Source organism: Amia ocellicauda, chromosome 1 (genome assembly GCF_036373705.1).
Source record: "Amia ocellicauda isolate fAmiCal2 chromosome 1, fAmiCal2.hap1, whole genome shotgun sequence".
In the NCBI taxonomy this organism is placed as follows: Eukaryota; Metazoa; Chordata; class Actinopteri; order Amiiformes; family Amiidae; genus Amia; species Amia ocellicauda.
In genome coordinates, this window is record NC_089850.1 from 61459795 (window position 1) to 61475063 (window position 15269).

General features: G+C 40.7%; 1 protein-coding gene across 2 annotated transcripts; it reads left to right on the forward strand.

The window, feature by feature from the left end:
• Positions 1 to 1028: 1028 nt before the first annotated feature.
• On the forward strand, positions 1029 to 11010 carry LOC136756922 (T-cell surface glycoprotein CD4). 2 transcript variants are annotated; one of them, XM_066712356.1, is made up of 10 exons: positions 1029 to 1135; positions 6219 to 6282; positions 6403 to 6561; positions 7520 to 7660; positions 8441 to 8671; positions 9020 to 9285; positions 9848 to 9968; positions 10196 to 10317; positions 10515 to 10582; positions 10667 to 11010. In XM_066712356.1, exons 2-10 carry the CDS (start codon positions 6246 to 6248, stop codon positions 10749 to 10751), a joined length of 1230 nt encoding a protein of 409 aa, XP_066568453.1. In that variant the 5' UTR covers positions 1029 to 1135; positions 6219 to 6245; the 3' UTR covers positions 10752 to 11010. The 2 variants fall into 2 exon arrangements, with proteins under 2 accessions (XP_066568453.1, XP_066568454.1); XM_066712357.1 differs by having other exon boundaries at positions 10518 to 10582.
• The last annotated feature ends 4259 nt before the right edge of the window (positions 11011 to 15269 follow it).

Below are 15269 nucleotides of genomic sequence, written 5' to 3' on the forward strand. Positions count from 1 at the left end.
AAAAAAGGCAAACAGAGTGTTAGGGTATATTGTCAAAAGTGTAGAATTGAGAACAAGGGCAGTGATGTTCAGACTGTACAATGCCCGAGCTCATCTGGATACTGTGGACAGTTCTGGGCTCCACACTTCAAGAAAGATATCGCTGCTCTAGAGGCAGTTCAGAGGAGAGCAACCAGACTTATTCCAGGTCTGAAGGGAATGTCCTACTGAGAGACTGAGGAACTAAACCTTTTCACCCTGGAACAGAGGAGACTTTGTGGGGACTTGATCCAAGTCTTCAAAATCATGAAGGGCATCGACCACATCAAACCAGAGGAGCTTTTCCAGATCTGCAGGGACACACGCACCTGGGGACACAAATGAAAATTGGGCTACAAGGCATTCAAAACGGAAAACAGGAGATGCTTCTTTACACAGAGAGTAGTGACAATCTGGAACAAACTCCCCAGCGATGTGGTAGATGCTGAAAATCTGGGAACATTCAAAAACAGACTGGATAGGATCCTTGATCACTTCATTATTAATGGACACCAAACGAGCACGATGGGGCGAATGGCCTCCTCTCGATTGTATACTTTCTATGTTCTTATGTTCTTATATAAAATAGAAAGAGAATCATTACTTCCCTAAGTGACCTGAACAAGTTTGAGAACCACTGCTCTAGTGTACCGCAGTCTTGCTCTGACGGCACTGCACCGCCTGGGCCGGCATCTCGGCGATCTCACCAGCAGAGGGAGATAAACTCCACACAAACGTACTCTGTCGCTAGACATTTATCTTAAATGCGTTTATTAGTAAGACCTGCGTGGCTCTTCGGTGTTTGGCAAACGTTTACGGAAGAAAAAGTAAATTATAAATAAATAAATACATTGTTCTAAAATGCATACATAATGGTAAGCATGTAAATCAGTTTCAAAACACACACAGACAGAAATAACCCATCTCTCTATCAGTTCCTTCCCAATAAATACTAAGAATACAACACTGACAACCGCCCCCCCCCAACCCTCTCTCTCTCTCTCTCTCTCTGTTCTTCACTTCCTCTGTGAGAGTCGGTGGAGACAGTGGCATCTATCTCTCTCGCTCTTCAGTTGCGCTGCCGAGTCCCAGGAGACAGCAGCCCAGCCAGCACACCGTGAGTATGACCCGGGGGGAAGAGGGCTCCAGCCCGGTAACTCACCGGCAACGAGACAGTCGACAGACCAGTACAGCATGATATAATAAAGCACAGCACATTATATTATTTTTTTATTGTTTTATTTTATTTCTTGGCAGACGTCCTTATTCAGGGCGACTTACAACATAAGTGCAATACAAAGTGCAAAAATATAGTTAAGTACAAGGCATACAAATTCAATTTACATTAAACATAGCAATTCAAAATATAATACATTATACAACCTCCAATTTACACAGGCAAGTACAGTAAGTGAGGACATACACCATGGACAGTAAAAGCTAAGTGCTGTCAAGATGTAGGGTCATAGTCAAGGGCTACGGGAAAGGGAGCAAGGAGGAAAACAATCAAAAACGCAAGAAGCATAATAAAACTCTTGTGAAGTGCAATCTAACAGGGATTAAAAGGACTAATATTACAAGTACTGTCTGAAAAGATGTCTTGAGTAAGCACCGTTATAATACAGAACAGCACGATATAATACAGTACAGAATAATGCAGCACAACATAATATCAGACACTATAAATTAATACAGCACAATATAATTTAATGTAATTAAGTATAATCCAGTACCGCGCACTATAGTTTAATATAATACAAAACAGTATTATAATATAGGCGCGTACACTATCATATAATGTAAAAATACAGCTCAGTATATACAGTACAGTATATTAGACAGCAGTGTGATACAGTACAAAATAATATAGTGCATCACAATATAATACAGTTCGTTCTACTCCAATACAATACACTACATTTTGAAAATGTAGTACAGTACAACAGTTATTTAATACAGTATCCTGTAATGCCACCAAGTGATATAGGTCTAGACGAGGCACTTTAACACAGACCTTTTACAATGAATACTGCAGCTCCTAGTGCATATAACAACAACAACAACAACAGAACAGGACCGAACAGCCACTCTTATGACATTGTAGCACAGTGTTGCACAGCAGACTGGAGGCCTGTACCGTCTCTCATTCTCAATTGCATAGTTGGATTATTATTCATTATCATCATCTCATAATAATAATAATAATAATAATAATAATAATAATAATAATAATAATATATAGCATGTTTATAAGACAGTGATATCAGTGTGTCGATTGGCTGTAACGGAAAGAACGGACTGGTTTCAGGGGGATCTTGTCAGCAGTTTGTCAGCCCAGAGAGATGACTGGACACATCGTAGCTGAGTTAAAGGACACGTTGTTGTTGTTGTTGTTATTAATAATAATAATAATAATAATAATAATAATAATAATAATAATAATATACGTCTCATATTGTCCTTGAACAAACACAGAATGCATTACATGTAAGTGTATTTTTCCTTTCTGTTCTGTTTTTCTCTCTCTCACTCTGCTTCTTTGTTGTCTTTCTCTTTCTTTCTCTCCCTCTTCCTCTTTTTCTCAGTCTCCTTTGTGTTTCTTATTCTGTCTCTTTTTGTCTGTCATGTTTTTCTCTACCTTCCATTTTGCTTTTCTTCTCTTTGCTCTCCTCTCCCTCATTCTTTCTCTCTAGTTTCCTTTTCTTGATCTTTTCTCTCATCCTTCCTGTTGTTCTACTTCTCTTTACTTGACTTTCTGTCATCCTGTGTTCTGTTCTCTCCATCTATATCTCTTTGTTTTCAAAATTCAAAATGAGCTTTTTTGGAATAGCCTTTCTCTTTGGTATTGCAACACAATTTGGTAAAAACACAATGAAAAACATATTTGTGTATGTGTGTGTGCATGTGTGTGTACAGTTAGGTCCATAAATATTTGGACAGTGACACAATTGTCATCTTTTTGGCTCTGTATGCCTCCACAATGGATTTGAAAGGAAACAATCAAGAAGTGCTTTAAGTGTAGACTGTCATCTTTAATTTGAGGGCAGTTACATCCAAAATGGGTGAACAGTGTAGGAATTACACCCATTTTTATATGTGGTCCCCCAATTTTAGGGGCTCAAAAGTAATTGGACAAACTAACATAATCATGAATTAAATTGTGAGTTTCAATACTTGGTTGCAAATCCTTTGCCGTCAATGACTGCCTGAAGTCTGAACCCATAGACATCACCAGATGCTGGGTTTCTTCCCTGGTGATGCTCTGCCAGGCCTGCACTGCAGCTGTCTTTAGTGCCTGCTTGTTCTTGGGGTGTATGTATGTTTCTTGAATGGGAATTTAATCATTTTTTAAATGTTTACATTTTTAAACACATATGTTTTAAAATATATACATTTAAAAAATAAATCAATGTATACATGTATTTATTGGCAAATGACTGTGAATAAACAAACAAACAAGAACACCACCACCAATACTTGTTTGTTTATTTATTTATTCGCAGTTATTTGCCATTATAAAAGATCTAAAAACTATCAGATGATTTACTGAAGGTGGAGGTGGAGGACTCTTAAAACCATACTGTCTCTTAAAACAATTAAAAGGTAATTAGTCCTTCATAGATCACATCATGACGTTGAGCTGCCCGCCACTCGACGACGACAAATACACTTTAGGGTTTTTATATACGTACTTACTTGACTAACAAACGTATAGTCCTGGCTACTGAATGACGTATTATTTTGACTCTGTATTTGTTCATTTATTGTTAAAATTGATTTTCCGTATTTTTGTGCTTGTTGAATCATTACCCCCAATAATAATAATAATAATAATAATAATAATAATAATAATAGCACAGACACCTGTATGGACAGAATGAAAGAGATTATTAAAACAAAAAATACAGTTGGCCTACAATGGAAATATGGGCGTACACAATTCAGTCGATTAATAATATATTAATTATATAATAACAAGTTATCTCTCTCTCTCTCTCTCTCTGTCTCTCGCTGCATATATAAGTTAACATTTTTGTAAAAAATAATACAGTACAACTTACACACACAATCAAGCCATTTAATAATTGATAATCAATATACACGTACTGGCACACGTAGATAACTTCAAAACCGACTCATTATATATAACTAAACACATTTTAAAAATATTTAAAAACACCTTACACACACGCACACACAATCACAACATTTAATAATATTCAAATAAAACGAATGCATATAATACTATACACGTACTTGCACACGACTTCAATCACTAACTAATAAATATTCATAAATAAATAAATACAAAATCAGCTATATTGGTAAACAAGGGCCCGAGCCGCCATCGAACCGATGCCTTAACGGAGATTATAATCAAATCAGCGGGTCGACGTCCGCAAAATAATTAGCGCCTAAATCTGACACCACTAAACGATTGTAGAACGATCAGTTAATTCCAATTAAGCGCAATTAATGTCCTGGTCATAGCGTGAATAATTATACTCCGGATCACACAAATGAAACGCATTTTAATAGCTGCGCTGGTTATTGTACAGGATATTCTCGTCATTTTTCAGTTTACCATACAGTTATTATATAGTCAGCCCTATCTACACATAGACGTGTTTAAATACTTCAATTAATTAATCAAATACTGTGATTGTTAGCGTTTAAACCGTGTTTTAAATGAGAAATAAATAAGACACACACACACGAGAACGCGAGATCTGTCAGTATTACACTGTCAGGGGGGTTATTTTATAACGCTTACATTAGCGGTCTTGCTTGGCTTGCAAATTATAGAAATAATAATAATATCATAATTTCTGATATAATTACCATGTATTTTTTCTGCTATACTACTACTCCTAATGAATAATAAACATAATCATAATAATCATAATGGTAACCTTTCTCAAATGTCAATAATTCCCTAAATAAATCTAAACGTTGGTGTTAAATTAAATACCTGCAGAACATCGCAAGTCTGTATTGTCACGTAACAACGTTACGTTTGAATTAATTATTGTTCATTAGAATGAACGTCTAATTAAAAACAAAAGGACGGAATTAGTCTAAAATTATTATTATTTTCCCAACACTCGAAAGAGAGAATTTGATGTCTCTGGTCGTCTGGTTTTAAACATAATATCTGTATTTTCCTCTACTATATACTTCACTGCAATGTACCGTATTCTGCTGTTCTGAAGTGTAGTGTGCTCTGTGTACTCCTGTAATATACATTCTACTGTATTTGTATAATTATTTGTATTGCATTACAAATTGTAGTAGTGTATTTTATTAAAGATATTGAGCTTACAGGTCACATTTTTGCAGTATGAAAATAAATTACTTTGAACTGTATACTGTATTATTTAATGATGCACTGTGCTGTTATGTTAAAATATATTGTACTGTACTGCTTATTATTATGATTATTACAAAATAACTATAAACTGGGAATTGATTCAACAGTACTCCATAATCAAATAAATAGACTGTGTTCTCAACTCACTGCAAATAATAAATGTTATATATTTTTCATGAAAAAAATTATATATATATATATATATATCATAAACAATATTGTTTCCCTTTTTTAATTTTGTCTTTGTTGTCTTTTCTCCATTTTGTTATCTGTAATCGTCTCTTTCTTGAGTTCTTCCTCTCTTTCTCTCTGTTGCTCTTCTGTTTCTCTCGCTCTCTTGAAGAGGTGGAGAAGGAAAGGGAGACAGAAGTTTCTGGGCTTGTATCTGATTCTATGTGTGTGTTTATTTTCTGTGTGTCTGTTTTGTCAGTGTGTTAGTGTGTGCACCTCTGTTTTTGTGTAAATGTGTCTATACATACATGTGTTTCGGTGTATTATGGTGTCTGCGTGTGTCTGATTCTATGTGTGTTAGGGTGTGTGTATACCTCTGTGTTTTTGTGTAATGTGTCTATACGTGCATGTGTTTCAGTGTATTATGGTGTCTGTGTGTGTCTGTTTTCTCTGTGAGTTAGTGTGTGTGTGTATCTGTGCTTTTTAGTTAATGTGTGTCTCTTTGTGTGTTTTCATGGGTGTGTTACTGTGTCTCTGTGCTTTTGTGTTAGTGGAGAGAAATGAGGTTGATAGTGAAAGTAAATGCTGTGCTGATCTCTGGTTCTCAAGTGTCACTGATCTCCTCTGTCTCTCTGTCCTTCTCTCTGTTTTTCTCCAGGAAGGAAAGAGATCATTTGAATGAAGGATGAAAAGACACAGTGCAGTACTGCTGCTGCTGCTGGGTGAGTCTATCATCATCATCATCATCATCATCATCATCATTATAATCATAAGTTCAGTGTATCAGTTAGTGTACCATATGGACCCTTTCTCTCTCTCTGTCTCTCTCTCGCTCTGTGCAGTGGGGACGGTGTCAGTGCTGGGGGAGGTGCTGTACGCTCAGGTGGGCAGTCAAGTTGTCATTCCGTGTCCAGGAGCCGTGGGGTCGCCCAGGACGCTGGAGTGGCATTACAACAACACCAAGATCCTCACACAGGATAGGTCTGGGGGAATTATGAAAGGTGGGCACTATAAGCCAATATAGGCCCTATACTATACTGTACTGTACTATACTATACTATACTGAACTGTACTATACACTATAGTCCAATACAGGGCACTGGCTCTGCAATCCAGTTTGGGCTCAATACTATGTTATACTGTAGTCCACATGGCACTGACACCAGTCTGAGTCTTATACAATACTAAAGTGTCGTCTACAGCAGTGCCTCCCACACACTGAACACACTGTGTGTTAGTGTGAGTGTCTGAGAGTGTTATCCAGTACAGTGCGTTGTGCAGTACATATTGTATGTGTGTTGTGGGGGGAAAATATAGAAATCCTATCCTGCCTTTGTCCTTGGTGTGCTGTTACTCCTCACTCGGTTATCAGCAGCTCACATTCCTTTCTTGCAACGTATTAACTGCAAAGTACATTCTAATGCAATTGGCAATGTAGAGGTTAATGATTATTATTCATGAGTAATAATCATAATATTGATAAGATGGGAAGGCGTAGTTTAGAATGCCAATGGAATCACTGCTAGTTATTAGAAATGACCATTCAGACACTGTTTGTAAAATGTTAAGGCCCCTTGAGGGTATGTCCCAGAGGGGGTATAAAAGCTTTGTTCTGTCTCAAAACTTTCGGGGAACAGTGTCATGCTGGCCTAAAATCCTTTGAGTTCTGTGTTGCGCTGTTCCTCCCGTGCACGTAATAAATTCTGACTAGAACTCCCGACTCCAAATCTTTCTTCCACCACTGTGTGTGTGCGTGTGTGTGTGTGTTGTGCAGTATAGTGTTGCTGCCATAGGAGAGAGTCTGGGAGCCATTAGTCTAAATTACCTAAACAACAATGACAATAAGAAAAATAATGACACTAACAATAAAAATAATGACAATATCAGTAATAATCATAATAATAATAAAAATAATAATAGTGATATCAATAATTATTCCATTCTATCCCAAATGTGCAGGACAGGGGACTCTGATATCAAGCAGGGCGAGACTGATTGGAAGCTCCCTGCGGATTGATGGTGTCCGCACAGGAGAAGGGGGAGACTACCAGTGTGTCTTCAATAATAAGAAGACAGAGCAGAAGCTGGACCTGTTCACAGGTGAGATCAACATGGAGGGAGGAAGGCTGCAGACAGACCAAAGCTCTGTCCCTATCTGGTTCTCTCTCTATAATACACAAAGACACACCTAGTACAACAGGATTTCAGTTTGTGTGACATCTCTCTCTGACTCACTGAGATCTATAGTATGCATGTCAGTCAGTGTTAATGTGCTGTAGTGTCCAGTCAGTCAGTGTTAATGTGCTTTAGTGTCCAGTCAGTCAGTGTTAATGTGCTTTAGTGTCCAGTCAGTCAGTCAGTGTTAATGTGCTGTAGTGTCCAGTCAGTCAGTCAGTGTTAATGTGCTGTAGTATCCAGTCAGTCAGTGTTAATGTACTGTAGTGTCCAGTCAGTCAGTGTTAATGTGCTGTAGTGTCCAGTCAGTCAGTCAGTGTTAATGTACTGTAGTGGCCAGTCAGTCAGTCAGTGTTAATGTGCTGTAGTGTCCAGTCAGTCAGTGTTAATGTGCTGAAGTCTCCAGTCAGTCAGTGTTAATGTGCTGTAATGTCCAGTCAGTCAGTGTTAATGTGCTGTAGTGTCCAGTCAGTCGGTCAGTGTTAATGTGCTGTAGTGTCCAGTCAGTCAGTGTTAATGTGCTGTAGTGTCCAGTCAGTCAGTGTTAATGTACTGTAGTGTCCAGTCAGTCAGTCAGTGTTAATGTGCTGTAGTGTCCAGTCAGTCAGTGTTAATGAACTGTAGTGTTCAGTCAGTCAGTGAGTCAGTGTGTCTGTACTGTATTAACATATATCTTAACCCTCTGTCTCTCTCTCACTCTATCAGTCTCAGCCCAACCCCCGAGCCCGATACTCCAGCTGTCCCAGCTGGTGCTGCGCTGCCAGGCTGAGGTCGGTATCTTGCCCAGAGTGACATGGCAGTGGCCCAGTAAGGATAGAATTGAAACCACAACAGACGGGACTCTGACAATTAGTGACGTTGGCCCCTCCCACATTGGCACCTGGACATGTCTGATTGGTGACAAGGTTATGGGATCCACCTATATCAATATTCTAGGTACAGTCTCTACTACAGTGTGTGTCTCTGTGTATCTGTGTTTCAAGTCAGTCTTAATATATTGTAGTGTCCAGTCAGTCATTCAGTCAGTGTTAATGTGCTGTAGTGTCCAGTCAGTCAGTCAGTGTTAATGTGCTGTAATGTCCAGTCAGTCAGTGTTAATGTGCTGTAGTGTCCAGTCAGTCAGTATTAATGTACTATAGTGTCCAGTCAGTCAGTCAGTGTTAATGTGCTGTAGTGTCCAGTCAGTCAGTGTTAACCCTTTCTGCCTTCCTTCTCTCCCTCTCTCTCTCTTCTACCCCTCCCCTATCCATTCACTCTGCTCCTTTCCTTTTCTTTCTCCCTCAGGTTTCCAGCCCCAGCCCCAGCACATCCTCTCAGTGAAGGAAGGAGTCTCTGTCCCTCTGCCCTGTCTCCTCATCTCTCCTTTCCCCTCTCACTCTTCTTCTCTCACTTTCATGACTGGAGGCTGGCAGGGACCATGTCACCAACCACTCCTGACCTTACAAACACATGCCAGCCAATTGAAATGGAACTCCAGCAACAGTAGCCAATCATTGCTTTCATTTCCAACAGAGGCTCTGACGAATAATCTGACCATTATTCTCAAGAAGGTACACCTCCCTGTTCATCTCTCTCTCTCTGTCCCTCTCTCTGCCCCAGAATACGCCTCCCATAAGGCCATGCAGTGGTTAGGGGAGGGACTTTGGGGTCCTCAAGGAGGTGTGTGGCTCTCTGTGTCAGGAGAGTCTGTGGGGTCTGTATTAGCAAAACAAGTTCTGGTGGCACTTTTCTCCTTATCTATATAATGGAAAGCAATGTCCTCTTTTGTAAACGATTGCATTTTTTAACACAGTGCACCTGGATTGTTATAGAGACACTTATTATTTAAACTGTCTATCTTTTCACGTGGTGTGGCAAGAGTGCTTTATCTCTGAAGTGCTGTCTCTAGTTGTGGAGATTACATTCTTGTTTGGATAGATGATCTTAAGTATTGAGGTCTGTGTGTCTCTCTCTGTCAGGTGTGTATGTGTAATAGAATTAGGAATAAACTAAATTAAACATTTCCCGCAGTGCACCACAACAAGAATACATGACATGCTGTAGAAGAGCCCTATGGGAAGAGTAGTCCTTTGCGTATCTGTATTGATTGCTGTCATTTCAATTGGCTTGCAGGTTAAAGCTCAGGATAGTGGGCAGTACAGCTGTTTCCTAAAGTTCCAGCAGGGGGTGATCAACTCCACTATCTCTCTGGAGGTGGAGGTGTGGCGGGGTTCTGGCACTGACACCAAAACAGGTGAATGACTGGGAGAGACTAGAGTGGCTGACTGTGTGTTTGCGTGTTTGTGTGTGTGTGTGTGTGTGTATGTGTTCGTGTCTGTCTCTCTCTGATAGTCTGTGTAACTGTATTGTAGACAGTCAGTATGTACATCCCATACTAACTTGCCTCTCTCACTCACTCACTCTATCTCTCTCTCTCTCTCTCTCTCTCTCTCTCTCTCTCTCTCTCTCTCTCTCTCTCAGGCTCTACTTCAGTGCTGCAGATGCCCCTGTGGATTATTTTGTGTATCGTGGTGGGGGGGGTTCTCCTCCTCTCCCTCCTCATCCTCACTGGGGTCATGTGGAGAAAGAAGAGGAGGCTGAAGGTCACAGAGACACCAATCCACACTGACACACTGACACACTGACTGTCTGATACAATGACACACTGACTGACTGACTGACACACTGACTGGCTGATACAGTGACTGACTGACACACTGACTGACTGACACACTGACCAGTAATGTATTTATATAGAAATGTATTTATTGATATAAATGAATGGATTTTCTCTCTCCAGCAGAGACTGAGGAAGCGCCGCTCCCAGAAACAGCCCCTCACTGCCAGAGACTACTGCCAGTGCCACCGGTGACCAACACAATAATAATAATAATAATAAAAATAATAATAATAATAATAATAAAAATAATAATAATGCTGTTTTTGTTTCAGAAACGTTGCAAATGGAAATGCTCGCAGACAGAGGGAGAGAGAGAGGGGAAGTGGATCCCTGAAGAAACCAAAACAGGCTTCCTGAGAGAGACAGAGAGAGAGAGAGAGAGAGAGAGAGAGGAAAAAAGAGAGAGTGACGAGGGGAGAGTGTGTGTTTGAGCATGAGAGAGAGAAAATCAGCGAATGTCAGACAGTGAGATTATTTTTCCCAGCTTCTTATATATACTGCTTATATTTGTGTTTCACACTTATTTTCTTAATCAGAATTAAATGTATATAATGTGATTTACTTCAATGTGAAGAGTTTTATGAATATAATTTTTAATAAAAAGCTTTTATTCACATCTTCCAGAATACATTGTTTATTTTATAATTGTTTCAAACAACTGTAGCATTAGAGTGCAGTAGAATAGTGCTGCTACAATAGGGGGCTGTAGTAATAGTGTAGTAAAATAGTGCTGTTACAGTAGGGGACTGTAGTAACAGTGCAGTAGAATAGTGCTGTTACAGTAGGGGACTGTAGTAACAGTGCAGTAGAATAGTGCTGTTACAGTAGGGGGCTGTAGTAACAGTGCAGTAGAGTAGTGCTGTTACAATAGGGGGCTGTAGTAACAGTGCAGTAGAATAGTGCTGTTACAATAGGGGGCTGCAGTAACAGTGCAGTAGAATAGTGCTGTTACAATAGGGGGCTGTAGTAATAGTGCAGTAGAGTAGTGCTGTTAGAATAGGGGGCTGCAGTAACAGTGCAGTAGAGTAGTGCTGTTACAATAGGGGGCTGTAGTAACAGTGCAGTAGAGTAGTGCTGTTACAATAGGGGGCTGCAGTAACAGTGCAGTAGAATAGTGTTGTTACAATAGGGGTCTGTAGTAACAGTAGAGTACATTAACACAGTGACAAGGTATTACAAACAACAGACCCTAGGTTAGCCTGTGTGGTTTTCACTGCAAAGTTTGCAAAGAGACAGGCATTTTTTTATGTGCCATATTTAAACAGGTGTCCTAACAGTTATACACCTGTTGCAAGTTGTCTCCCCTTACTCTCCTACATTTCTCTGATTCTCTTCTCTCTCTCTATCTCTCTCTCTCTTTCTCTCTCTCCTATTTGCTTTCATTCACTGTCTCGCTCTACTCCTTTCACTGTTTGTCTCTCCATTTGTTCTCTCTCTCTGCTCCATCTCTTTATCCTCCCTCCTCTTCTCCCTCTCTCTCTTACCCTCTGTCTCACCCCTCCTTCCCCACCTGCCCCCCTCCTCCCCACCACTCCCCAAAACTGGGGCAAAACAGAGAGCACCTGCTCACATTAATAGTAGCTACAACAACCAAGCACGCAGCACATTCTCATCTAAACTGGTGCATTGGCCCCAGCTGTCTCTCAATGCTCTCTCTCTCTCTCTCTCTCTCTCTCTCTCTCTCTCTCCCCCTCCTTCTTTCTGTCTCAATCACTCTTTCTCTTCATCTATCTCTTTCTTTCATTATGTCTCTTTCTGTTTGTTCACCTTCTCTGCTACTACCCTCCAGCAAACAATGCAGATAGACACTGTTGATACTGAAGATAGACTCTATAGATAGTGCAGAGACTGCAGATAGGATAGGACCCCTCCCTCCACCGTCTCTATCCCTCAGATGCCAAAAACCACAAACCTCATTCTAGCTACTGTTTCATTCTTTCTGCTCTTCTGTCTGCAATCCTCCTTCCTCTCTCAGCTTTCTCTGTCTCTCTCTATCTCTCTCTCTCTTCAGGGTGGTTTTCAGAGAAGGGGCGGAGGGAATGATTTTTCAGAGAAAGAGGGGAACTTGTGGCTGAACACACAGAGAGAAAAAGAGAGAGAAGAGCATATAACCAAAAACAGTACTATTCTGCTACAGCCCCCTATTGTAACAGCACTACTCTATTGCACTGTTACTACAGACCCCTATTGTAACAGCACTATTCTACTGCACTGTTACTACAGACCCCTATTGTAACAGCACTATTCTACTGCACTGTTACTACAGCCCCCTATTGTAACAGCACTATTCTACTGCACTGTTACTACAGACCCCTATTGTAACAGCACTACTCTACTGCACTGTTACTACAACCCCCTACTGTAACAGCACTATTCTACTGCACTGTTACTACAGCCCCCTATTGTAACAGCACTATTCTACTGCACTGTTACTACAGCCCCCTATTCTAACAGCACTACTCTACTGCACTGTTACTACAGCCCCCTACTGTAACAGCACTACTCTACTGCACTGTTACTACAGACCCCCATTGTAACAGCACTACTCTACTGCACTGTTACTACAGCCCCCTATTGAAACAGCACTATTCTACTGCACTGTTACTACAGCCCCCTATTGTAACAGCACTATTCTATTATACAGTGTATCAGTCAGTACAGATCAATATCTGAGTCAGTCAGAGTATTAGTCAATCAGTGCATATAGCTGTCTGTGTGACCTTCCTCTTCCTCCTCCACATGAGAGAGAGAGAGAGGGAGGGGGGTTATAAAATATACATACTGACTGACTGGACACTACAGCACATTAACACTGACTGACTGACTGGACACTACAGCGCATTAACACTGACTGACTGGACACTACAGCACATTAACACTGACTGACTGGACACTACAGCACATTAACACTGACTGACTGGACACTACAGTACATTAACACTGACTGACTGGACACTACAGTATCTTAACACTGACTGACTGACTGGACACTACAGTATATTAACACTGACTGACTGACTGGACACTACAGTACATTAACACTGACTGACTGGACACTACAGCACATTAACACTGACTGACTGACTGGACACTACAGTACATTAACACTCACTGACTGACTGGACACTACAGCACATTAACACTGACTGACTGATTGGACACAACAGCACATTAACACTGACTGACTGGACACTGCAGCACATTAACACTGACTGACTGACTGGACACTACAGTACATTAACACTGACTGACTGACTGACTGGACACTACAGTACATTAACACTGACTGACTGGACACTACAGCACATTAACACTGACATACTGGACACTACAGTACATTAACACTGACATACTGGACACTACAGCACATTAAGACTGACTGACTGACTGACTGGACACTACAGTACATTAACACTGACTGACTGGACACTACAGTACATTAACACTGACTGACTGACTGGACACTACAGCACATTAACACTGACTGACTGACTGACTGACTGACTGGACACTACAGTACATTAACACTGACTGACTGACTGGACACTACAGCACATTAACACTGACTGACTGACTGGACACTACAGCACATTAACACTGACTGGACACTACAGTACATTAACACTGACTGACTGACTGGACACTACAGCACATTAACACTGACATACTGGACACTACAGTACATTAACACTGACTGACTGGACACTACAGCACATTAACACTGACTGACTTGACACTACAGTACATTAACACTAACTGACTGGACACTACAGCGCATTAGCACTGACTGACTGGACACTACAGCACATTAACACTGACTGACTGGACACTACAGCACATTAACACTGACTGACTGGACACTACAGCACATTAACACTGACTGACTGGACACTACAGTACCTTAACACTGACTGACTGACTGGACACTACAGTATATTAACACTGACTGACTGACTGACTGACTGGACACTACAGTACATTAACACTGACTGACTGACTGGACACTACAGCACATTAACACTGACTGACTGGACACTACAGCACATTAACACTGACTGACTGGACACTACAGCACATTAACACTGACTGACTGGACACTACAGTACATTAACACTGACTGACTGGACACTACAGCACATTAACACTGACTGACTGGACACTACAGCACATTAACACTGACTGACTGGACACTACAGTACATTAACACTGACTGACTGGACACTACAGCACATTAACACTGACTGACTGACTGGACACTACAGCACATTAACACTGACTGACTGATTGGACACTACAGTACCTTAACACTGACTGACTGACTGGACACTACAGCACATTAACACTGACTGACTGGACACTACAGCACATTAACACTGACTGACTGACTGGACACTATAGTACATTAACACTGACTGACTGACTGGACACTACAGCACATTAACACTGACTGACTGGACACTACAGCACATTAACACTGACTGACTGGACACTACAGCACATTAACACTGACTGACTGGACACTACAGCACATTAACACTGACTGACTGACTGGACACTACAGCACATTAACACTGACTGACTGATTGGACACTACAGTACCTTAACACTGACTGACTGACTGGACACTACAGCACATTAACACTGACTGACTGGACACTACAGCACATTAACACTGACTGACTGACTGGACACTACAGTACATTAACACTGACTGACTGACTGACTGACTGGACACTACAGTACATTAACACTGACTGACTGACTGGACACTACAGTACATTAACACTGACTGACTGGACACTACAGTACATTAACACTGACTGACTGACTGGACACTACAGTACATTAACACTGACTGACTGACTGGACACTACA